The following is a 24591-nucleotide window of genomic DNA, read 5'->3' on the forward strand; positions in this document are numbered from 1 at the left end:
TCAATGTTGGTGCAATACTATGCTAACTTTGCTCCAAAAGACATTTGTTATTCCACAGGTGTATCTATAAAGTAAAACCACACATGCAGTTTAGGTGAGACTGAGCGTGGGTTTTGACGTCACAGTGCGATCAGATGTTAAACATATGCTAGAGGCTCTGTGTCAACACTTTCTCTGTCTCAGTTTGAGATCTTTTCCTTGTTCACATACAGGATGTACTCATTCATGTGCATTTACCACATAGAGCAGCTGCATGACGAGCTGACCTGTGTTAGCAGTGATGACTTATCTTTCACTGGTGTGAGTTGGGGCTCTCACACTTGCAGTAAAGACAGCAGAAGGGTTACTTGGCTTGATAAGAGTGTGAAGATGGGTGATATGAGGGAGGTTCAGACTGATTGGTGTTCTTTGAGAGGGTGGAGAGCAACTTTTGAGAAAAGTTACCAGAGTCATTTCGACTGCAGCACTTTTGTGTGTCTTTTTTTTGTCTAAAAAGAACTTGGATAGGAGGGCAAGGACAATACAATTGCCCTTTGTTCCAGGCAGGCGGCCAAACTATCCTATTCCCAACAAAAGCTCACTCTCAGTCAGTTTCTGCCATCAGTTATATCACAGGAAGAAGGTAGATCATTTAGCCCTTTAAGTATTCTGGAAAATATGCTTGGCATGTCCTGTGTTGCAGTGTGGCTTTCAAGGAGCTTGATAAGATGTGAATACAGCTAGATATTTTACAGATTGCACTAATCACATTTTTGTGGCTAATTTTTGATCTCCAGTGTTTATAAAGAGGACAGTGATGCAATCAGATACAAGAACACCATTGGCTGTGTTCACATGTTAAACTGTGTTTAACATACGTCAGAGATTTTTGTGTTTGGTGTGGCTAACATGGCAAAACATCAGTCGTCAGATTCATATGCTACAGAATGCAGACATTAACGCTGAGTAAAATGTTGACAACATTTCCAAATCCGGAAATTTTTATGACAAAAAGACATTTAAAGCTCATGAGGAAAACAGAGCAACTTTGCTGCACTCTGCTTGACCTCCTTAATTTCTCAATTTATTTCTTGTTAGATTATATATCAGTTGTACTGTTGGAACTTATCAAGAGATACATTTAAGAATGTATTTGTGGATACATTGGCTTTACTTAAAGATTGGCTTTAAGCAAAACCCATACTCTCGATTCTCTAGTTTCTCGTACAAGGTAGGCAATATATTTGCAAATTTGTAGGTATTAATTGCCAACTTTTGTTCTATCGTCTGAGCAAACCAAGCCAGGGTTTTCTCATACCTGCAGGCATTCTGTCAGGTTTTATCTTGGAGTTAAAGGAAAGGAGCCAGTTTACTTTGAATGAGTGCTTTTATTTACACAAGTGCATTTAATATCAGGGGACTTTTAACATCATATGACCTGTCTACACACCATCAAATTTTAAAAAGATTTAATTTCAATAAGTGCTCACTCTGCATATTTTAGGCTGTCACACGTCCACAGGCTTGCATATTATCTAACAGTATTAGAAGTAAACCAATGCTGGATTAAAACTTTTGTTTTTATTTGTTATGTATCGCTATGATTGCTATGATAAGATAAGGAGACGTCACCCTCCTGGGTATTACGCATTGTGTTGAGGGGAATCCCACACTGACCTTAGCATCCTCCCCAGACCAGATTATAGGATTGCGTCCCAGCCTTGGCGATGAGGCAGATATCTCCGTAGATATGCATTAGTCATCACTTGGGTGCACAATCACCTTGGAGACTAAGGAGCTCAGCATGACATCCCAATAGGAAGTGGTGTCACTGGTGAAAAAACACTGCTTAGCTGTGAGTCAGTAGCAGTATCAGAACTGAGGTATTCCCTGTAGCACTGAGGAGGGTTAGAGTAAAGCATGCTGACTGTGGTTCTGCGTGAACAAATTTCCGGGACTAGTGAGAAATCCTGCTGTGATAAATTATAAGACTAAATGATTGAAAATAGAGTGGGAGCCCACTTTTGTAACCACATTACCATGATTTGATGTCTTTTTTTATATATATTCTATCAATAGATATCAGCACTTTCTACAACATCATAGATGAGTCGCACTCAACACTTAAATTCCAGACATATTCAAAATGTTGACCAATATTGAACAGTGCTGCCATATAAAGATAACTACAATGGTTTGTAAAATATTTATGCCCATTGACCAGCAGATTACAAATTTTACTGTTTTTAGTTTGTTTACAAACCCAGTGAAAAATAAAACTGTTCATATTTTAATACCCTTTTTCCTTCTTCTTCTTTTTCCCTGCAGCTTTGATGTGGACAATGGCACGTCGTCAGGTCGAAGCCCCCTGGACCCAATGGCCAGCCCAGGCTCAGGCCTCATCCTGCAGGCCAACTTTGTCCACAGCCAGCGGAGAGAGTCGTTCCTCTACCGCTCGGACAGCGACTACGACCTCTCCCCCAAGTCCATGTCCCGAAACTCCTCCATTGCCAGTGACATGTGAGTGGCACAAAGACTTCCCTTTCACTTATAACACTTCGACCATCCACCCAAATAAAATGTACATCTGTTAATCTCAGTGGGGGCTTTTGTGTTTCGGTGGATCTGTCACAGCTGGATGTTTTAAGGACTAGACCTCTAGACCTCAGGGGAAGAGTGCATGAGCAGCCGATGGTTGTGTGGTGTCACATATCCTAACACTAACTCATGCACATTTAATTGAGTAAGCATGCGGCGTAAACCATTTTGATGATATACAGCATCTTTCTGAAATAATGGCCTAAGTCTTTTTTTTCCAAAATATGAGTTAGGCAAAAAAGGAGAAAAAAAAGTTACCCTTTTGGCAAAATATGACTTACACCATTATTTTAGGAAGCTAACAATATGAACTTTGTACTAAAGTAGTTTTATTTTAAGTTTATGAATGGTCTTACACAAGATATCAGGCTTTTTTAAAGTTCATTTAGCTAAATCTCTTTAATTTTTGTGTTTTAGGAGCACAGAAATAGCTATCATCTCATTTGATTTTTATCCCACACATACCAGTCCACATGCTGAAAGTACAAATGAATAAAATGTTGTAGCTGTGGTGATTTTGCAACAGGTTAGCCATTGTCATAGTAAGACACACCCTTTCCCCTGCACCTGTTGCCAGTCTGTGTGTATCTTTGTCTTCAGTTTATTGGTTATGTCAGTAGTTGCTGTAGTTTCCCTTTTGGGTTGGTATCAACTTTAATCAAGGCTTAACCTTACTGAGCCTCAAACTTTAGGTAACCAAAGGCAAACATGTGTGATATTAATATTTAATCTGTAAAGTTAAATTTCAACCAAAAGCCTTGAAGTCAAAGTCATATTTTTTTTTCAGTAGCACTTTTAAAAAAACAGTTGACCAAAGTGCTGGGCAGCTAAAGTAACAAAATAATTGAGTAATTGATAATAGTCAATTATTGTCTGATTAAGACATCTCTACAAAAAACTACGTGAAATAATCAGAACTTTTCCTTTAAAAGAAGAGAAGAAAAGTTTAGGGATGTTTTCACAGGTGCATAGAAGCTAGCATTCTTCACAGCAGCCTCGCTGTGATTAAGCACCAAAAGTAGGTTATAACGCTACTCTTTCCTGATAACATTTCCTGATATTTTCCAATATATTTTAGATTTTTCTTTATGTATTTTCACCATGGTGGCTCCCCCTCCATTCCAGAATACATTTTAAACTTTCATTATTTGTTTTTAAAGCTCTCAAAATAGCATTGCTCCTCCTTAATTATCAAAGTTGTTGAGCTTTTCTGTTTGCAACAGGTCTTTGAGCTCAGACAGTACAAACATTGAGGTGACAGATCTTTTTCCTACCCCTTATCTACAGCTGAATAGGTTCCAGAGCACAACATATTGTCAAAATTCAGCAATATGGGAGTTTCCACTAATATAGACTCCACTTTCTTTATTTCTTTCAGTCATGGTGACGATATGATTGTAACTCCATTTGCACAGGTATGTGAATTTGTTTTATTTTATTTTACGTTTTGTGATGATCTATTCCTGATTAAATCCTAATCAATTGTATCCTGCTCTCAGGTTCTTGCAAGCTTGAGAACCGTACGGAACAACTTTGGTGCATTAACCAATCTACAGCAAGACAGAGCATCTAATAAGTATGTTGCTTTCATTACTTCTGATTACTGAGATAAAATGAGTGGTGTAGCATGATGCGGCCCTTAATTTCTAAATGATTCCAACCTTAAACATCCAAACATATAGGAGATATTTTACTAGCTTCTAAACATGTAAATAAGTTATCCAATCCATTTATATTCAGGACCCTGAAAAAAGTTGATCAGTTTGGTTAGTCGGGGTTGTTGTAGAAATACAGTAGAGCAGTGAGGTGATTCATAGTGGTTATTATTTTCATAGGGTTATAAAACACTGAAGGCACAGTTATTAAATTCATGTTGTATTTCAGCCAATGGATTCCTCAAACACACTCGTCTTGTACAGTTGGCTGTGTCTGCCTCCTGCTGTTCGTTTTCAGTACTGCAATAGCTCCTTGAGTGATTTCTTTACAGTACCTCCAAACAGTCAAAGTTCTTTGCATTTACTGAGCCAATGCTAGATGTTTTGTTGTTGTTGTTGTTGTTGTTGTTGTTATGGATTGTGTTTTAATATTCTACAAAATGTTAGAATTTTCAAGTGACATATAATATTATGTACCTGTTTATGACAGGAGATCACCCATGTGTAACCAACCCCCTATCACCAAGACCACCTTTACAGGTAAGAAATTTAAACAAGAAATGTAATGAGAAAATTGTTATTTCAATGTTATACACTATACTTATTTTCACAAGCAGATCTTCTCATCTACTGTTTCCATCCTTATAAATATTCATATTTCATTTGAATGAGATTTCCCTTCTTTTTTTTTGTACTATTGATTTACTTTTTCGAATTCTAAGAACTGCTTAGACACATGACAAGACTAAGTATTCATATTCATGGTGATCAAATATGATTTTTTTTCACAGATATTTCAGTGCCAACATAAAAGAGTCATCAGTTATTGAATGTGTATTCACAGCTGTCCTCATTTTTCACTGCACAACCTGTCTGGTCTCTTCTGAATGGGTTTTCTGAGGATGGCATTGTGCAGACTGTATCAGATGGCTAGAAAAGATTCACCCTTGACAGTACAACACTTTCAGTAGCTGCTCATGTTTGCCAAGACTCTCCATATGACTTTCAAAACCGATAAATCTTTCATATTTCCCATTTAGTATAAGGATCATGATAGCAATGGACCAAAAAAAAAGCACTTTTATGTAAAAGTGAAAATATTTGCTGGTTTTAGTACAAAAGTACAAAACAGGGTACTCAAAATAGTGAATGTGTCACGTTTCCCTTCAACATTAAAAATATTTCTAAAGGACTTCTGAGTGTCACATCTGAAATCATTCATGACCTGCTTGTATATCGGGGTCCCAGTGACATTGTGCTATAATTAGCACACAATCCTATTGCTTCAAGCCATTATTGCTCCTGCCATAAAGTGGTGACAGCTGTGAGTCATGGGCATCATTACATCAGAGTATTGACCGATCATCATGTCCAAAAGTGTACTGACTCTGCAACAAGCCAGCTTGCAGAGCAAAGCAATAAAAGAGCATAATTAATATTATCTCAATGATTTTTCCAGGAGCAATAAAGGTGCAATTTGATTTGAGGATCTTGGGGTTTTCTAGTTTTATTAGATTTACTTGTTGAAATACATTAGGAAATTTAAATAAATATCTACCTAAGTCTGAACTAACCTATATTATAATAATATATATACCTCTTTATGTTTTTAGAAGGCGTTTCCATAATAAATTAATAGAAAGTAATAGGATTATGTAGAGGAAGTAAGTTACACCTCCAAGGTCTAGGGGTTCAGGGGCGGAAACATAAAAATGTGTCCAGAGAAAATAAGTGGAATGTAAAATAATTTATTGCAAAAAAAGATGGTTTCACAAAACCAAAACACAATACAACTTAACCCAATTAAAACAAATGAAAAGGGCTAACAAATTCAAGAATGGTTAAGTGCTAATTAAATTACAAAATGTTCAAACAAGTCAGTCTAAAGTAAACTCAAAAACAATCCAAAAGAAAGGACACAAAGGGAGCACCAAACCTCCCAAACACGAGCTTCTAGCTTGTAAAAAGTCTATCTAAAGCAGAGTCAAACTACTTAGCAGAATAGGCAAGAACTAAATAGTTCAAACTACCCAAAGCAGTTGTAAAACACCAAAGGTGGGGGAACAGCTTAACAAAACCTCCTCCTGCTAGCTACCCCACTGGAGGAATGATTTCAGGAGCCTTTTAAATAGTGCAGGTAGGGCTCATCAATGTCTGATTGGCTCTGCTGGTCCAACGGGGTGGCGTCTCTCCTGCAGCCTCCAGGCAGCCAATCAGGAAGGTGTGCCCTCACTGTTGAACCTGCATAACAAAAAAGGAGCCTGCACAGCCTCAAGAGGCCAGGGGCCGTAACAAAGAAAAACAATACATGGTTTGCAAAACGTTTTGCAAATAAAAACCTAAAAAGTGTGCTTTGCATTTATATTTAGTACCCTACAAAATGTTGATAAAAGGAAAAACTGTGTTTTATGTTCCTTCATTATTCAGCACAGTGAAGTTTGTGGTTAAAATGTGTGAGAGTTCACATGCCAAGGTTCCTCCTGTTCTTGGCTTGTCCTTTTCCTCCCCTCCTGTTACTCTTTGAATGTCATTCTTTTCCATTGCCAGTCCGACTCCACTGTTAAGCTGTTCCTTAGTTTGGCTCCAGCCCTGCGTCTGTGCAGCAGAGTGGCCTCTCCGAGCGCCGGTGTCTGATGTCGCACTAAGCATGAGAAGAATGTCATTGACGTCAGTGCAGTTGCTGTCAGAAAGAGTAGCACCCGAGCCACTGACACCACACCGGGAGAGAAAGACGGTGACACGAAAAAAGGGAGGCTGAAAGGTTGAAAGAAGATAGGCAAAAAATGGGGTGGGCAAAAGGAAGGATGAGCAGTGGAGGAAGCATAAAATGAAAGAAAGAACAAGAGAATGTGTTAAAGACAGAGAGGCAGGAGAGACTGGACTTTTGTATACAAGATGATAAAGATTTAGAGGAAGAGTCAAGAGTAACAAAAAAGGCTCCTTTCAAAAATGCGCAAGGATGCAGCAGTCCTTCCTGAACATATTGTATAATATATTGTATATATTGTATATCTAATAACACATTGCAGATTAATTAAACCAACATTGTTCTCATAATTCAAAATATTCTTGAGATAAAATGTAGATATGCAATTGCAGCAATAAGACATCATTAATTCAGTGTTAAAAAAAACAACAGAAATTCCACATGTTTAGCACTGCTGCTACATTTAGGCATACAAATAAATGTTGGCTGCAATGCTGAAATAATACATCTCCCTGCCTTTTAACCACCACTTCCTTTCACAAAGTATTAAAATCCTTTGCTTTCTTCATTATGAAGGGAATCAGTACAAACTGGTGTCTGTCAAGGTGACATTTTCTGTTCTGTTTTGAGACAAACAAAAAAAAAAACTGAGAAATTTGTCATGTGGAAAGCTTGTGATGCTGAGACTCTCATCATATTGTTGTCAACTACCTCTCTGTTTTTGCTGGTGTTTGTATGCTGAGCACATATAAGCATGCACGCACACAGAGCGTTTGGAGCTGCAAGCTCTCGCTCCTCTTCTTATTTTTATTTTTATCCACTCCATGTTTTGTGTGCCTCCCTTCCCCGTCCACGGCGCAGTCCTCTCAGGCTTTAGGTACAGCTTGGGGAGAGCAGCACGTTTGGCTACCAGGGACGCCGAAGCAACAGCAGCCCACCCTCCTAACCCCCCCACCTATTTACACAGCATCTGTGGGATACACCATCCAGCACAGACACACAACGCCAGCTTGTACCCACTTGCTTCTTGGATACTGTAGATGTTTTTTTTGTTTTTTTTTTTTATTGGCAGGGGGGCAAAGGAGACAAAACCAGGATGTGTTATGGGTAGCTTTTCAGCTGGTGTGAGTGTGTATGTCTATGCAAGTGTGTCTGCTTGCTTCCGAGTGTGTGTGTTTGTGTGGAACATCTTTGTGCTGTTTGACCATGTCTTGGTGCGGTGGACATGTTTGGTCTGTTCTGGACTGTTGGACTCCTGTGGACGCTGATTGGCTCTGAGGTGCTCGCCGGATCATCTTCTTCCCATCATCCCTGTCTCCTCTCTGTCCATCCGATAGCAGACATGGGCCTGCTAAACAGACTTCTGTTCATCCTGCTGCATGACTGGAATTACACTTCCTCTAAGACTGAGAGAATACACTCTCTACATCTCGCTGTGTACGGCTGCTCATGAATGAGTCTGACAAGTTTCTATATTCCTGCTGCTGCTGCGCTTAGTCCGTGTCAACATCTGCTGAGGCTTAACATCTGGGCAAAGAACTAACAGGGTGGCAGATCGCCACCCGTTGACAACCACAACCCTCCAGGGGACTGTAGCTGAGTTTGTATCTAAGGAAAAATCCAACTGAACTTTTTGCAAAAAGTCAGTGAGGTAGAGCTGTGCTGCAAGGTGGGATACGAAGACCGAGAAGGCCCCTCGCCCAGGCCATCACAGCTGGCTCACCTGTTCCATTATGAAGAGTCACCCATATGTTTACTCGGGGTATCCCAACTTAACCGTTTGTGGGGTGGGAGACCCCGGACTGGCCGCTCGTCCTCTGAAGCGGGCCCTCACTGACCCGTTGCCCTCCTGTTTTGCCCCCGCAGAGGAGGCCTACCAGAAACTGGCCACAGAGACCCTGGAGGAGCTGGACTGGTGCCTGGACCAGCTGGAGACGCTGCAGACAAGACACTCGGTCAGCGAGATGGCCTCAAACAAGGTAAGGATGTGAAAAATGTTTTTCCGCTGTTTGATATTTATCTTTTTGCAATGTCTGTTAATAAGATCAAATAATAACTTAAAAATTAATATGCTAAGTTGTTCAAAACATGGACAAGCTGCTCAAAGAGTTAACTAAAATATTTGTGTTTGTTATTGGTCATCAAGATGCCTATCTGAACTTGTCCATTAAAGTTTTTAAGTTGGGTGTGATGGTATATAAAGATGGTATTCAGGATTCTATATGTGTGTTCCATACTTTGCGTTTATTGGAGTTGCACTGTTGAAAATATCTGTAAGTAAGGTCTGCAACAAAGATCCAATGATCAAATTTGATTATCCAAAATTTGCTAACGTTAATTTTGTAAAGTTTTGACCTCTGGATACAGTTGTTAAATGATTCCAGTTTCTTTTTAGGCACTAAAATAATATGTACGCACATCATTATACAAATTTTCTATAAAGAAAGATTTTATTACTGTTTTATAACAAAATGTGAAGTGATTAAAAGTTGGCATTTTAATTTTTAAAGTTATACAATTATTTTGACTGCCTTAAGTTCAAGGTTTCCCTAAACAAACCAACATTTCAACATTCCTGCTTGTTCCATAACTCATAGGGGTTGTCAGCCTTCCTGTTGTCCACTGAAAAGTCTTGCTCACTTTCTTGCAGCCTTAATAAACCTCAGACATGTCTCTGTATGTCGTAGAACATACTGTCAATTGACCCTAAAATTAGACTGTTTTTCTGTACTAGATAACTGTATGCTGAGGTTGCTGAAAACTGAGGGTGATCTCAATCCTCTTCAAATAATTTATAAAAGAAAATTCATTTTTTTATTTGCTGTCAGTCCTCACCCGACACCTTTTCCAAGGACGCTCCTCTTACATGTACTCTGTTGAGTGCTGTATGGTATGCTGGTATGTTGTCATAGACAATAATGTAGTTGATCAATTGCTCACATGCTGTGTTCCTGTTAGCATAATGCTCATGATCAGCACATCTTGATAAATAAAGAAAAGAACAGAAAGCTCCAGTACATCATGCACTGTTGATTTTATTGATTGTAGTATGCGTGGTGGCTATCAGTGCAGTATTACTTAAATAATGTCCCCCTGTTCAGTCTTAGGTAGAGAATGAACATTCTCAAGTTGCCATGACCTGCTTCTGCTATGTATTATGTAGCTCATCAACATCCAAAGTTAAATTGTTTGTGTTGTTTTCATGTATCTTAGTGATAGCATTGTCATGCAGGCAGGGAGTCCAGGTATGAGCATGCTCAGTTGCCTCCAGTGTGTGTGTGTGTGTGTGTGGAAGGAGGTTGCTGCGCCGCTTTGAATGCTGATGAGCACTGGGTCCTCGTGATGTCACGCACCATGATGTCACAAGACCAGAGATGAGGAGAGCTGGCGAGGGCAGACAAGACAAAGGTCTTGCACAGTGTTCACCTCTAATATTAGCCCATTCACAACTTGGCCTCATTTAGACATGAGGAGATTTCTAAAAGAGATGAGAAATCAAGAGTACAGCTCTGCCTCACCGTCGCTCACCAACAGAGCTATCTCCAGTTGTCATAGTAACAGCCACAGGCCCGGCCGCCCTACTATCTCTCCACTAACTCACATACATACACAAACATCACAGGTAATGAATGCATCTTTAGTGATCACCTGGTGTCTGAGGCCCGCAAACTTTTTATTTTGTTGTTTTTTGTTTTTTTTGTTTCTCAACATAACTCTTCAGACATTTATGAAGGAACGTTAGAGATTGAAAGAAAACAATCAGCCCAAATTCCCTTAAAATAAAAGGACACAATTACAGCAAAACTAGCCTTCATTTTCTTGAAATTTCTAATCTTTAACTATATTAATAAAAAATCTACAAGATGATGCAAGTTGTGCCCTAAAACTGTTGCATTACTTAACAGCAGGCTGTATTCACGAAGGGCATGCTTCCTGTAGTTTTTCACATTTCAAACACTAGCTTTACATTCATGTTGTATTTATTTTAAAGTATTCAATCAATCGTTTTAATTGATCAGGTCTCTGTTTTAGAGTGATCTTTTGTGTTTGGTTCTAAATCTTTTTACGCCTCTGTTGAGAGAACACTGTGTGCTGCTTAAGTCTGATCGCCAGTTGTGGAGGTCACTGTAGGTAAAAGGGGAGAGATTTTAGAAAGTGTCACTTTGACCTATTTTAAGGGATAAATAGAGATTTTCACTGAATGCTTGGTTTCTCTTTTTTTCATAATTGGTGATGCATATGAGCATGAAGCCTATTTAACATTTTCTAGGCATGGCCCACTTCAGATTTCTTTAATATCACCCGAGTTCTTGAAAAATATTTGAAAATGTTATTGTCCATTTTCTGTTTAAATTTTTATCTAATAGTTCAAAATAAGGGAGTAAGGCCTTTATCTGCTGTTTTGCACAACTCTTTGAGTTTTTGTCCAGCTCATTGATTATTTTGGTTTTTATGTTACTAACAAATTAACACCCACAGTCAAACTTCAAAAAGCTCATTTAACCCTTTTGGATCATTCTTACTTCTGTTCATATTGTCTGAATTGAGATCCCAAAGAAGCAACAGTTTCTATTTAGTCAATTTGTGAAAATTAAGCGTAAAAACCATTTTGATTGTTAGGATTTTTTAAAATGTATTGATAAAGTTTCTCCATAAAAACAAGAAGCACTGAAATTAGACTGAGTATACCAACATTTCAACTAAATCCAATAAACAGAGGTGCAGTTAACATTCAATATATTGCTTATATTTGTATGTGTTTATGTCTCTTTAGCTCTTCTAATTATTAAAGAATAATGCTTGAGCATACTCATTTTCATTTTGTGAAATTTTTGAAGTATATCTCAAAAACATCTGTTTATTTTAGACCGAAGGTGTGGTTTCCACCACAACTTTGTAAGCTACAATCAATAAAACTGGTTCTAATGGGTTCTTCCTAACAGTTTGGATCCTTTGGACAAAAAAATTACCAACAACAGCTATCTGTAGACGATTTAGCAGGGACACTGATACTGAACATTTAAAAATCCGCTAATTGGGACTGATTAATTATTTAGAATTGTCTCAAACCTTATTATTTTTCAAATGAAAGTACCCCAAAATCCATTTGTTCTACTCATTATTTTTTTTGGCTGTAGGTTTTATCATTCAGTTTAAAGATATGATGCCAAGTACAGCTTTCAGCTTTGTTAGTTAAATTTTACTGTAATTGTATGGTATTGTTCTCAAGTCCCGTAATATCAATAAAGGAGACTCTAAAACAGGCCTTTACTGTGTTCCTTAGTGACTGTTCTTGCATCTAAAACTCATTCTATAGCAGCTGAACTTCTTGTACTTTCTCTCTTTTAAGGTTGGTCAGAAGTAGTTTGTTTTTCTTCTAATCAATGTATGTCCTCATGTTTCCTCTTTATAACAACTGTGAGGAATGGAGTATGAACCGACTGCTGTATTTTCATTGAAGACAGGGACTGCAGTGTGTCTGTGTTGTGAAGAGAGGGGGTGTTTGCTGCCAGATTAAATGCTGAATGTGAGAAGAAAAAATCAACAGAGACACGAAGGTGTTGAGGGCTATATACAGCAGGGAATGGGTATTTTTGGCTGCTCCTCTGAGGAACAAATTACACACAAGTTACAACTAAGATAGGTGTGACACTTTCCAATTTTTACCCAATAGTGTGTGTTCACACCTCTTGAGTAAGCTGGTGCTTTTGTACGTGTGTGTTTCTGACAGTAAAAGTGAGCTACACAGGGAGGGGTGTCTCTGAGCACTATTTCTGTATTATTCACCCTGAGATAAATTGCAAGCGTATTAGTGTGTGTCGGGTGTGTTTGTGTGTGGAGAGCTTGTGCTGGCCTGCTTGGCTCAGAGTTAGTCAAAGACTCTGGATGTCAGTTAGCAGGTGGTCTCATCTGCTCCAGCGTAGCTGTAAATTACTCACAATACCAGGCCGGCTGCTGAGTCTGGGTGTAAAGTAAGCAGAGACATGCTCGGTCTCTTTTCAATTCATGCAGCCGCTGTGCCCTCACTAAGATAATGCATGTACGCACACATATAAAGAAAAAAAAAAAGACTTCCTTCTTATACGTGTTCTGTGACATTAGGAGTGTCGCTCAAGATCGATGTTTACAAGTAAATTTATAAAATCACACTTCCAATGTAAAGGAGGTTTTAAATCAAGCATCATAGCGATAGACAATTAAACCCTCCGTAATGTGACATAAATAATAATGTAGAATATCTTAGCAATTCTTCTATCTATTGCTACATATTTAGTTTTTGGATTTTTCAACTTTCTTGGTGTTTATTTGTGAAATCATACTATTAAATCACATTTTACCTTAAGTCTGAATATTTTGGATAAATATATAATTTTCACGTTGTTATTAGGCATATTTTTTTAGTATCACTGGCCTTGATTTAAAAAAAAAAAAAAAAAAAAAAAAAAAAAACTTTTGATTTACTTATTGATAAATCTAGAATATTGTTAAATACTGTTGCCTTTTTCTGGAACAGCTTGAAGGTAAAAGGCATTTCAGTGTAGTTGATGCTAGTTCTATTGATTTTTATTTCAAAAGTCAAGAAATTTATATATACAAAAAAAGAATAACGAATTACTGTTCTTGTAGCACTTGTGGAAAAGCTATATACTCAGTCTTTACTAACACTGCCTCAATACATTTATGTTGGTGCATATTAGCAGTTTTTCTTTGAAATCTCCCCTGAAATTGTTTCCCAGTACTGTACAAAGAACAGTCCTTCTCTGCTTTCTGTTCTACAGTCCTGCATTGGATGATGTAGTTATGTTTAGATGCTAATTTAATGTCCCTTATTCTTTGATATTAAACAGCACACATTTATTTGCAATGAACAAAAATAGCTCTCCCTTTCTCAAGAATTTTGATCTCTAAATTTTCTGTCAGCCACTTGGTCGGAAGAATAAAACAAATTCAAATTAATATTACAAATATATGTTACTTAACCGCCTAGGTTTTGTGCACTTCTCAGGAAAATGTTCATCCATATTTTAAAAGGTCTACATCTGTTTGAAATTAAGCCTTTTGAGTGCAGAGAAAAACACATGGGGCAGTTTCTGTTCTGTTGAGCCCACTTCAGATAACTGACGCTCATTCTTTTTGTGAGATTGATGTGTCTTTTTTCCCATATTTACATCATCACATCATTGATGCTGGCGTGATTCACCGCCCGTGGATACTCGGGTGGAGGGTGACCTCAGATTTTTTATTATTACTGCAACATGTCAAGTGAGGTAACCCATACTTTTACATCATACTGCACAAAAGGTGAGGCTACTCTTTTGTAATCACAAGCACACATACTGTTTTAACAGGATCAACGCAATATGGATGCACTTTTTACACATTACATGCACGAAACAACATCCTGCTGCACCGTAGGAATTACAGGAAAAAGAAAAAGCTTAGATTTTTCCACAGACTTCAGTGGTGGCCAATCAAGCAGCAGGTAGTCTCAAGTCTGCTCCAATCCAAGCCAATCAGAGGTGATGATGAGCTCAGACTCTCTACCCTGATTTGCTGCCATTGTGTGACATGGTGAGAGAGGCAGCCTGTGCTCTTCACATGGGAGAGTGTGTCATACACACAGAAGCAGGCAGCCCGTCCTGTTTGGGAGGAGTTCATAGAATTTTTTATTTATTTTTTTTTACTGTCCTGTTGCTTTGGCATATACCAAGCTTCCGCACCATCATCAATTATTCAGAGCCCCCAGCAGTGTGTCCCTATATCCAAGAGTTTGTGTATGTGTGTGTGATCTCAGTATGCTGTGTTTGGACCTTCTGAGAGCCACGTCCCCGCTGTTCATCGTCCAGAATCTGCGTTTCTTCTCTGCTTTCTGGGACATCGGTACATGTTTGTGGATATGCACAGGACTGGAACATGACGCTTCGTTTGAGGACCCTGTTCAAATGCTTAACTCTGAACAGAGCTCTGAGGGCTCCTAAGGTTAACATTTGGTAGAGGAAAGAAGTCTGGGCTGCTTTTGTGTTTCTATTTTGTCTGTGAGCACTTCACAAGCACATATATTCGTACCCTCTCTGTTTCTGGATCTACTTTGTCAAAATGCCTGAAGCAAATTATCTCCTTTCTGTTTCCTGGGGGTACATAAAGGTAAGAATTGTTCCCCTGATGTAGATTTTATTAGGTTCAATGTTTGGTCTTTTACACCAAAATTAGCGCTATATGTGTGAAAGAGAGCTTGATTTTTTTAGGGGTTTTTTTTTATTCAAGCTTTAGACAGATTTGGATGATGCTTTTAATGAACACATAATCCGCTATATTTAGAACTGCACCAACACGTCGACCACAGAATAATTTTTTGTAGGTGCGTCAGTTCTGGATCCCTTATCAATCGGGAAATATCTTTGAACAGAACAAATGACGTATGAAAGGTTTACATGTAAAGCTCTGAAAACACATAAGATTTAGATTCTAGGCCACAGAGAATTTATCGCTCTTTGTTCATTTATAAGTGTTTCGTTATTTCTTCTTCTTCTAATGAATGACAGGTCAGCAATACTCAGGATGGTTAGGTTCATCTGTATTTTTTTAAGTAATAATTTTCTTTTTTTACACAGTAGAATCTCAAAACTCAAACACTTTTTTTCTGTTATGATTTAGTTGATTTGCATAGGTATGACATTCTTTTAGAAAAAACAATAAATTATGTGGATATTTTTGTGCCTGGTTAAAGAGACCATTGTTTAATATAACATCTCAGTTCTGTGATAGATTTTTGTGATCTGCAGAGCTCTGCATGCACATCCTTTGATCATTTGCTTCTCAGTTTCGCAGCTACATTAGAAAATCCGCAGATTAAAACGTTCTCATCTAGATCTAAATGTCTGTTGGGTCTCCAGATCAAAAAGCCAGGGCTAAATTTGGGTTTGTGTTTATAGATAGGCATAGCCCTGGGGAGAGAAGAGGGAATGAGGATGCAGAGGAGCAAGATGAAGAGGCTGGCAATGTGGCAGTGGAAAAATTAAAAGAAAATAGGAATCTGGGTTACTGTTCGTTTGTTTGTTGCAATAGTCCTCGATGATTCCCCTGTGTGTGCTAAACCAAAAAAAGATGATTCCTGGAAGCTGCTTCTCTGATGAAACTAGACATTTCTAAAATTTAAACCTCTCCAAGTGAAACTGATTTATCTAACTAGCACTCCACAGTTTCTGTGCACTTAAAAGGCAAGTGACTCAAACATCTGTGAATTTAAATACATAAATGTATTAGTCTATTCAACGCTATTTTCAGTCCCTTAGTTCTTGAGATCAGTATTTCAATATAGGTGAAATTTCTTCAATTTCTCTTTCTTTTTGTGTATTCATTTTCTTGGAAAATTAGAAAATGACATCATACCAATGGAAAGTGATTTTATCCCCCATGCTAATGTTATGCTGCACTTTACGGAGGTTCAGCAGGCGGTCAATGACACCCAGGGAGGTTAAAACACAAAAATTCATTGCTAAAGAAGCGGTCAGTTCAGGCAGCTCCAATCTAATGTATCAATCTAATTTAATGTAAAGTGTAGTGGGGAAAAAAACAATGACAGTGGAAAAAGATACCAAAGCAGCAATGAAAATCAGTCAAAATCATTTTTATTGGATTTATGTAAAATTCTACGAAAATTTAAAGTTTAATCACAATTTTAAAAATGAATTGATGTCTATACAAAACAGTTTCAATGTTTCAAATGAAATCGGTGAAGTAAGTAAACTTTTTTTGGTCTTGTTTATCGAAATGCACCTGAACTCAGATTTTGAGAGCAGCTGGAAAAAGCAATTACTTTTGATGCTTTTTTTTTCTGTATTATAAGCTGTCAAAGCCATCATGTTTGTGTGTGTGTGTCCTCGTTTCAGTTTAAGAGGATGTTGAATCGGGAGCTGACTCACCTATCAGAGATGAGCCGATCTGGGAACCAAGTGTCTGAATTCATCTCCAGCACGTTTCTCGGTGAGTGATGACTCAGGAATTACGTGGATTTAAAAAAAAAAAAAAAAAGACCTTAATAGTTGTTCTCACAATCAACTCACTTATGGCGCAGACAAGCAACATGAGGTGGAGATGCCGTCCCCGCAGACACAGAAAGAGAAGGAGGAGAAGAAGAACAAGCCCATGTCTCAGATCAGTGGAGTGAAAAAACTGCAGCACTCTTCCAGCCTCACAAACTCAAACATCCCTCGCTTCGGCGTCAAGACGGAGACTGAGGATGAGCTGGCAAAGGTGTGTTGGCGTGTTCAAAGAAACCGGTGGAAATGGCCCCAGCATGGCACACACTTAAACATGTTCTGATTGTGTCTCTAAATCTTTCTGTAGGAGCTGGAACATGTGAACAAATGGGGCCTTAATGTTTTTAAAATCTCAGAATTCTCTGGGAATCGGCCACTGACAGTAATGATGTACACAATTTTTCAGGTAAATATTCTGATATTTACCTATATGAGAATATTCTCATCTTCAACCTTATTCCCTTTAAAAGAAATGCTTTCTGTTTCTTTATCTTTTTTTTTTTTTTGTTTGTTTGACTTTCAGGAGAGAGACTTGTTAAAAACGTTCAAAATTCCACTCGACACCTTTATAACATACCTGATGACCTTAGAAGACCATTATCATGCCGATGTGGCCTACCATAACAACATCCATGCTGCTGACGTCACCCAGTCAACTCACGTGCTGCTATCCACCCCTGCCCTTGAGGTAAAACTCAGACATTTTCAGATGTCTGCTCATAAACACGCATCGCATGCTTTTTTTTTTTTTACAGTCTGCTTCAGTCAAAGCCCCGCAACTCAAAGTCTAATCAATGTTCTCTCCTTCCCCCTGCCTGTGCTCCACTTTTTCTCCTCTCAGGCTGTGTTCACAGACCTTGAGATCCTCGCTGCCATCTTCGCCAGTGCAATTCATGACGTGGACCATCCCGGAGTCTCAAACCAGTTCCTCATCAACACCAGTAAGTGTAAATATGAGCTTCTGCAGGCAAAATCAGGTTAACAAATATAGAAATTCAAACAGGATTTTCTACAATTTAAAATATTCCATACAGTATCTGGTGAAGGTATTCATGCCGCCTGAACTTTTTTTTTCATTTGTTTTTTTGTTTTTTTTTTACATTTTGTGAAGCAAAAACTGGAAACCATAACGTGTTATATTATGATTTTATATGATAGATCACCCAAAAGTGGGTGTAATTCTGAAGTGGAAAGAAAATGATACTTCACCTTTAATTTTCTTTTTTTACAAATAAAAATCAGAAGTATAAGTTCAATATTTCTGGTGTCTTCCAGTAGAAACTGGCTTAAATCACAAAAAGAATGTCTCTAAAGCCAGAAAAGTAAAAGCTTGACTCAGTGCAACAAAATGTTGAGAAAGGGTAAGCTGAGCTTCAAACCTGACATAGAGGGCTACTGGTGTTGTGTTACTAAATGTGTCCTTGAGCAACAATCTCAACCCTGGCTATGCCTCTTTAACTGACTCACCCTCATCATGGCTCCAGGGGACGCCGCTTTAATTTGGCAATTTATACCAAAAACACAGAGTTTATATAAACGACCATCCTCCTGGCAAATGTTGCAAAAGACTGTTACTAATCAGTGCAGAATAAACACAGTTCACTCTCATACGCCTCACACAAGCATACACAAACTGTGCAGTGTTTCCCTGAAAGCCCAAATAGGGAATCCCTGCAGTAAAGATGATATGAGTCATCCTAGTTAGGAGTCACCCGACCGATCTTCTGTCAACCAAAAGAGCAACAGATAAGGATCCCCTTTCTTCTCTCTGATCCTCTTTCACATTATTGCGTTCCAAAAGTCAGAGCAACTAAAGCTGGTAAAGGGAAGCTTTCTGCATGAAACACGATGGTGTTCGTTTCACAGAGCATAAGAGACATTTTTCTACTTAAACGTAACACCTAAAATAATTGATTCTGCCTTCCCTGCAGATTCAGAGCTAGCCTTGATGTACAATGACTCATCAGTGTTGGAGAACCACCACTTAGCAGTTGGTTTCAAGCTACTGCAAGAGGAGAACTGTGACATCTTCCAAAACTTGACCAAAAAACAGCGACAATCACTGCGAAAGATGGTCATTGACATCGTAAGTTTAATGATCACAAAAGAAGTTGTTTTTTTACAAAATGAAAGAAAGAAACACTGAGCTGAGTGTGCTCTGTTTTCTTTTTTTTTTTTTTTTTTTTCTGGGGGTTCCTAGGTCCTAGCAACAGACATGTCCAAACACATGAATCTGCTGGCTGACCTGAAGACAATGGTGGAAACAAAGAAAGTGACCAGCTCCGGTGTGTTGCTACTGGACAACTACTCCGATAGGATACAGGTGAGCTTCAAGATCCACAAGAAAAGTAAAATAAAACAATAATAATTTAGTTTTATTATTATTATTATTATTATTATTATTATTATTATTATTATTATTATTATTATTATTATTATTATTATTATTATTATTATTTCTGACAGGAACGGTCTTATAGTATGTTCAAGTCTATTAACTCAAGCAATATAAATGCTTGAAAACTTGATACCTTTAAAAAACAATAAAATAACAATATTGCTTGCTTTAGATTAGTATTGTGATTTTGTCTTGCGTTATTCACTCTCCAGTGATATTCAGATATCTATTTTCTATCCAAAACCAGGTCTTCTTCATGACAGCCCTGAAATGTCAATTCCCAGCATGGGCTTTTGGGGTTAAGAAAGATAAAATGATGTTCTGACAACTTCATCCCTTGCTTCTAAACCAATATCCAAGACAAACCAAACAGCTATAGCCATCAATTAACTTCTGCCTTGCTTATGCTGTGATTTAAGCTGAAGCTTGCATATTCACTCTTTGTTTTGTTGTGGTATGACTCGTTGATACTTCTGCTCATGTTTTATTTCAGTTCTGCTAATTGCCTGCATATGAAACTTGGATGCCCGCATTGTAAATGGGAGCATTTTTGAGTTTCAGATGCAGAGCAAATCACAGGACAAACCAAACCGATACAATACATCCTCTACCTCTTTATAAATGTCACTCTGAAGGCTGCAAAACATCTAAATTGTCACTTTATTCAATTAGCAAAATGCCTCAATAAGGACCCCAGTGTTACTTTGTGAATCATTTCCTACTCCCCCTGTAAACAGGTCATGGTTGTAATTAAGCTTTAATTCTCACAATGCATTATGAAAAATAGTCCACTCTGGTTTTAATCTATTTAATGAATGTGTTTGACCTGGTGACCAGGGGAAAATTGACAGATTTTGTCTGGGTTCAGGTTCTCCAGAACATGGTCCACTGCGCTGACCTAAGCAACCCCACCAAGCCTCTTCAGCTGTACCGACAGTGGACGGACCGCATCATGGAGGAGTTCTTCAGCCAAGGGGACAGAGAAAGGGAGAGGGGGATGGAGATCAGCCCCATGTGTGACAAACACAACGCCTCTGTAGAAAAGAGCCAGGTGAGGATTCCAGGATGGCAAAAAAAAAAAAAAAAAGATGTGCCCTACATGCATAGCATAGCACTGACTGTGCCTCATTTATATTGCAGGTTGGGTTCATAGACTATATTGTCCACCCCCTGTGGGAGACGTGGGCTGACCTTGTCCATCCGGACGCACAAGACATCTTGGACACATTGGAGGACAATAGAGAGTGGTACCAAAGCACCATCCCCCAAAGTCCATCTCCAACTTTAGACGAGCCAGAGGACAGCACTCGACCCCCAGGAGCAGACAAGTTCCAGTTTGAGCTGACCTTGGAGGAGGACGGGGAGTCCGACACTGAAAAGGACAGTGGCAGCCAGCCGGAGGAGGAGGAGGAGGAGGAAGAAGAGGAAAACAGCTGTACTGACTCTAAAACACTCTGTACGCAGGACTCCGAATCAACAGAGATACCTTTGGACGAACAGGTGGGGGAAGACGATGATGATGATGAGGAGGAGGAGGGGGATGCAGAAGAGGAGGGGGAGACCCCCTGCTCAGAGCCCTGTGTTGCAGATGAAGAGGTGGCAGAGGACGAAGAGGAGAAGAAATCCCCCGACACATAGCAGTTATGGACAGCCTTTGATTAACTGCTCCTCTTAGTAATGACAGATTATTATTTATAGAATATTTTTTGAGTTTTGTGAAATCTGTTTTTTATACGTCTGTGTTTCCAAAGCGTGCGCTGCTCCTCACCCCGGGTTACTCCTCTCGTCTCCTTTATTTAGACACGCCCATTGGTACTACTTCAAGTTTTTTTGCACTCAGGAAGAACTCCCTTTCATTCCCATTCGTACTGAAGTGGTGTGTCTTTACTTCCACCTTCTCCTTACGGTCTTTAGTTGTAGACACAGACGGTCTCCTCAGTGCTGCTCATACATCACATCTGTTTTTGTATAATTTTTTTTATTTTTTTTTTTTTTTGCTTCCGTCTCAGCCTCACCAGAAAGTTCACCTGTGTCTTTATGTTTTATGAAGTGCCAATAACTCCAAAGGGTCAGTTATTGGTGAGAGTCTCCCTTTTATTTTTTATATATCTCCTTGATCATGTTCTCTCCCTTCCACAATAAATTAGAAAGAATGTTTTTGCTCCAAACCCGACAGGTCACTGCAGCACATTTGGGAACTTTTTAAACCACATTGGCGATGTGCAAGTCTTCCTCCATAATCTGACTGACAAAAACTAAAATCTGAACCACCATGATGCTGTCCTAAACCTCTAGTTTTTTTTCTTTTGTTTGTTTGTTTTTGGTATTGTATTTAAGAGTCAGATATTTTGTATTTATAGAGTTTAATTTTGCTGTCAGAGAAGTTGAGGAACCTTGTAGAAACGTAGAGGGAGACGTGTGTCAGATGTAAAGCTTTTGGAAGCTGTTCTAAAGAGCTCCAACAGCATTTATACTCCTATACCACTATACTTGTATTCAATTAGTCCTGTGTCTTAAAATCTGTATTTTCTTTTTGGTAACTCTTATTTTTAGAGAAAATCTTCTCTGAGAAGGAAGCAGAAACCTGAGGTCTTGTGCTTTGCTTCTTATGGGAGTCGTTTATAACCTGGAGTACGCCCTTAAATGTTTTTATTGTTGCCTATAGTTCTTTCGAACACATCCTGAGACAATGCAATGCTTTGTAGTTATTACAAAAAGCACCTTTTTTAGAGGTTTGACTAGTGCTCCAAATGTTTAGAAATAGTAATGGTGTTGAAAATGACTGGGGTGTTTTTATAACAAAGTAAAGAGAAATTACTTTTATTTTCTTAGCTGTTTGACTTGGTTTATACATCGGCACCTGCTGCTTATCTTTAGCCTTCAACGATTCATTTTTCATCAGATTCCTGCCATTAACTCCAGTTTACTGTCTTTGCTTTCAACAAGACAATCAGCTGCACAGCATAAATATCAGATAAGACCATTATCTACATTGATACAGGTGCATCTCAGTAAATTAGTGCGTCACTAAAAAGTTCATTTATTTCAGCAATTCACTTCAAAATGTGAAACAGTAAGGAGCTTAATGTATTTATTCCAGTTACTTTTGTTGGTTATGTTAGGAAACTCCTAAGTTAGTTTGTTGAAAAATCAGCATATTAAGTTAGATGAGTAAAAATAGGAGTAATAAATAGAGAAATATTATATTATTTTTTATACTATTGTGGGGAAGCAGACATCCGCTGATATCCACCAGGAGGCTGTGCCACAAAAAGTCGGTTTTAAATAAGCTGGCTCACCACAGAGAGCCAGAGAGAATATTGATAGACAATTCAAGTGGAAGGAAAAACTGCACAAGTCATAGGGATACATTTTTGAGAAGCGTGGATTTGAATTAACTGTAAAGCATATTCAGCTAAATTAACAGAAAATGTGATTTTATTTATTGTTTAATAAATCAAAACTATTTTCTTTATTATTTTTAAATAGTTTTCTTGATGATATTCTAATTTATTGAGATTCCCTTGTATTTAAATGCACTAATACATTTGCATACCATCTCTTTAAATATTTTAGCCCATTCAAACACTGACTGCTTGTTGAATGCATTCTTAACATCATTGTCTCCTCTTTTACGTTTCAAACTACGCTTTTTGTCATTCTAACTTGAAGCTGTTATTTATTGCTATATATTTTTCTATTTGTTGTTTTTGAAATATAAAGGTGGTACAGTCGATATTTCACTGTAGCATAGATAACACAAGCTTGCCAGTTATTACACCTAAATTCACTTTCTTGTTTCCCCTTGTACAAAAAAAAAATATTTTGGAAAATATTAACTAACATAAGAAAAAACAAAAAGTAAAAAAAAAAAAAAATCTTGAAATACTGCACACTGCTTTTTCAAAGAGGGTCTTGTTTTACTGATATGCCATTTAAGAAGAAAAATTATTTAACTTTTATTTTGTGCCAATATTTTATTTTATTCTTTTCATCCTCACCCAATGCCCTTACCTGTAATATGAATTTCTGGTTTATTGCTGTTTACAAACATATATTTATTGTGCTGTATATAATATATAATTATTAATGTTATCACTATCATAATGCAGTTTGCTGTAAATGGTTGATTCTTATCATCCCTTTTGGTGATGGCGTGGCTGTATTATGTACCTCTTGTTGAGAGAATGTTTATTAACATGAGCTTTGGTGTAAAAAAGAAAAAAAAAAGAAGAAGAAAAGAACAGAAAAAGCTCCATCGACTTGTTGCTCACCTGGGAACTAGCTCAGAAAAGAGAGAGAGAGAGTGAGAGGGGAAAGCCAAATTGTTTTTTTTAAAAAGAAGCTGTTCCTTGGCCCATGGGCTGTGCCTTAAAATTTAACACATCATACACTTTTTAGCCTTTTTAATTTTTTTATTCTCTAGTTCTCCTTTGCTGCATTTGGTGAATTGCTTGGCTTTGGTTGGCCTGACGACTTGTGGAGAAAAGATGCCTTTTTTTTTTTTTTTTTATTAGTCACAGTTAGGGACAGAGGTTTGTTGAGGCGTTCAGGTTAACCACAAGCCATACATTCACTGCATGAGTGATTGTGGCCTGTAGCTGGATGTCAAAGACTCGTATTTTGCTGTAGACCTGGTCTGAACGGCTCACACTGTACTTACGCTTTGCCTCTACACTCAAAAGACGAGACTCAAGCTGTCGAATGACTCTATGTAAGTATAGAGTTATTCGACATATATATATATATATATATATATATATATCTATATATATATATATAGATATAGATATAGATAGATGTATGTGTGTCAGATTTCTGATTGAATCACAGCTTAAATTTTTACCAAACACTGAATGGGGCGTTACAGCAGTGTGTAGTTGGTGCTCGACTACGGCCATCCGAAGCACAGAGGCTTTGGGACACATCTGCACGTTCAGCCACTGCTGCATTAATTCTGGCTGAAACACTTGACGATGTGTTGCTCATCCATGCTCAGCTCACACTTCCACTCACGTGATCTGCAATATCCAGAACCACTGACATGTTTCTGCCTGGACAGAAGAGGGGTATGTTATATTTCTGTACTGGAGAAAACGGGTGGGGGTTAGGGGGGACTGCATCATTGTCCTGAAAGCAGGACTCTTATTTTGACACGCATACTGTAGATTTTAAACAGCCCTGGACCAATGGAAATAGTGGGTTCTTTTCTCA

The 24591-nt window shown here is 38.2% G+C and overlaps 1 protein-coding gene across 10 annotated transcripts in view; it reads left to right on the top strand.

Annotated features, from left to right (window-relative positions):
- The window catches only part of pde4d (phosphodiesterase 4D, cAMP-specific), a 193525-nt gene extending 169895 nt beyond the window's left edge, over nucleotides 1-23630 (top strand). For all 10 annotated transcript variants that reach the window (XM_044112655.1, XM_044112653.1, XM_044112658.1 and 7 more), the window contains 14 exons: nucleotides 2308-2499; nucleotides 3956-3992; nucleotides 4077-4153; nucleotides 4723-4772; nucleotides 8806-8918; nucleotides 16830-16923; nucleotides 17015-17193; nucleotides 17287-17385; nucleotides 17503-17667; nucleotides 17821-17920; nucleotides 18911-19065; nucleotides 19180-19302; nucleotides 20246-20428; nucleotides 20518-23630. In XM_044112655.1, coding sequence (XP_043968590.1) covers nucleotides 2308-2499; nucleotides 3956-3992; nucleotides 4077-4153; nucleotides 4723-4772; nucleotides 8806-8918; nucleotides 16830-16923; nucleotides 17015-17193; nucleotides 17287-17385; nucleotides 17503-17667; nucleotides 17821-17920; nucleotides 18911-19065; nucleotides 19180-19302; nucleotides 20246-20428; nucleotides 20518-21015 — 2065 coding nt within the window. In that variant the 3' untranslated portion in view covers nucleotides 21016-23630. The remainder of the gene's footprint in view (nucleotides 1-2307; nucleotides 2500-3955; nucleotides 3993-4076; nucleotides 4154-4722; nucleotides 4773-8805; nucleotides 8919-16829; nucleotides 16924-17014; nucleotides 17194-17286; nucleotides 17386-17502; nucleotides 17668-17820; nucleotides 17921-18910; nucleotides 19066-19179; nucleotides 19303-20245; nucleotides 20429-20517) is intronic.
- Nucleotides 23631-24591: the final 961 nt, after the last annotated feature.

Source organism: Gambusia affinis, linkage group LG03 (assembly GCF_019740435.1).
Source record: "Gambusia affinis linkage group LG03, SWU_Gaff_1.0, whole genome shotgun sequence".
In the NCBI taxonomy this organism is placed as follows: domain Eukaryota; kingdom Metazoa; phylum Chordata; class Actinopteri; order Cyprinodontiformes; family Poeciliidae; genus Gambusia; species Gambusia affinis.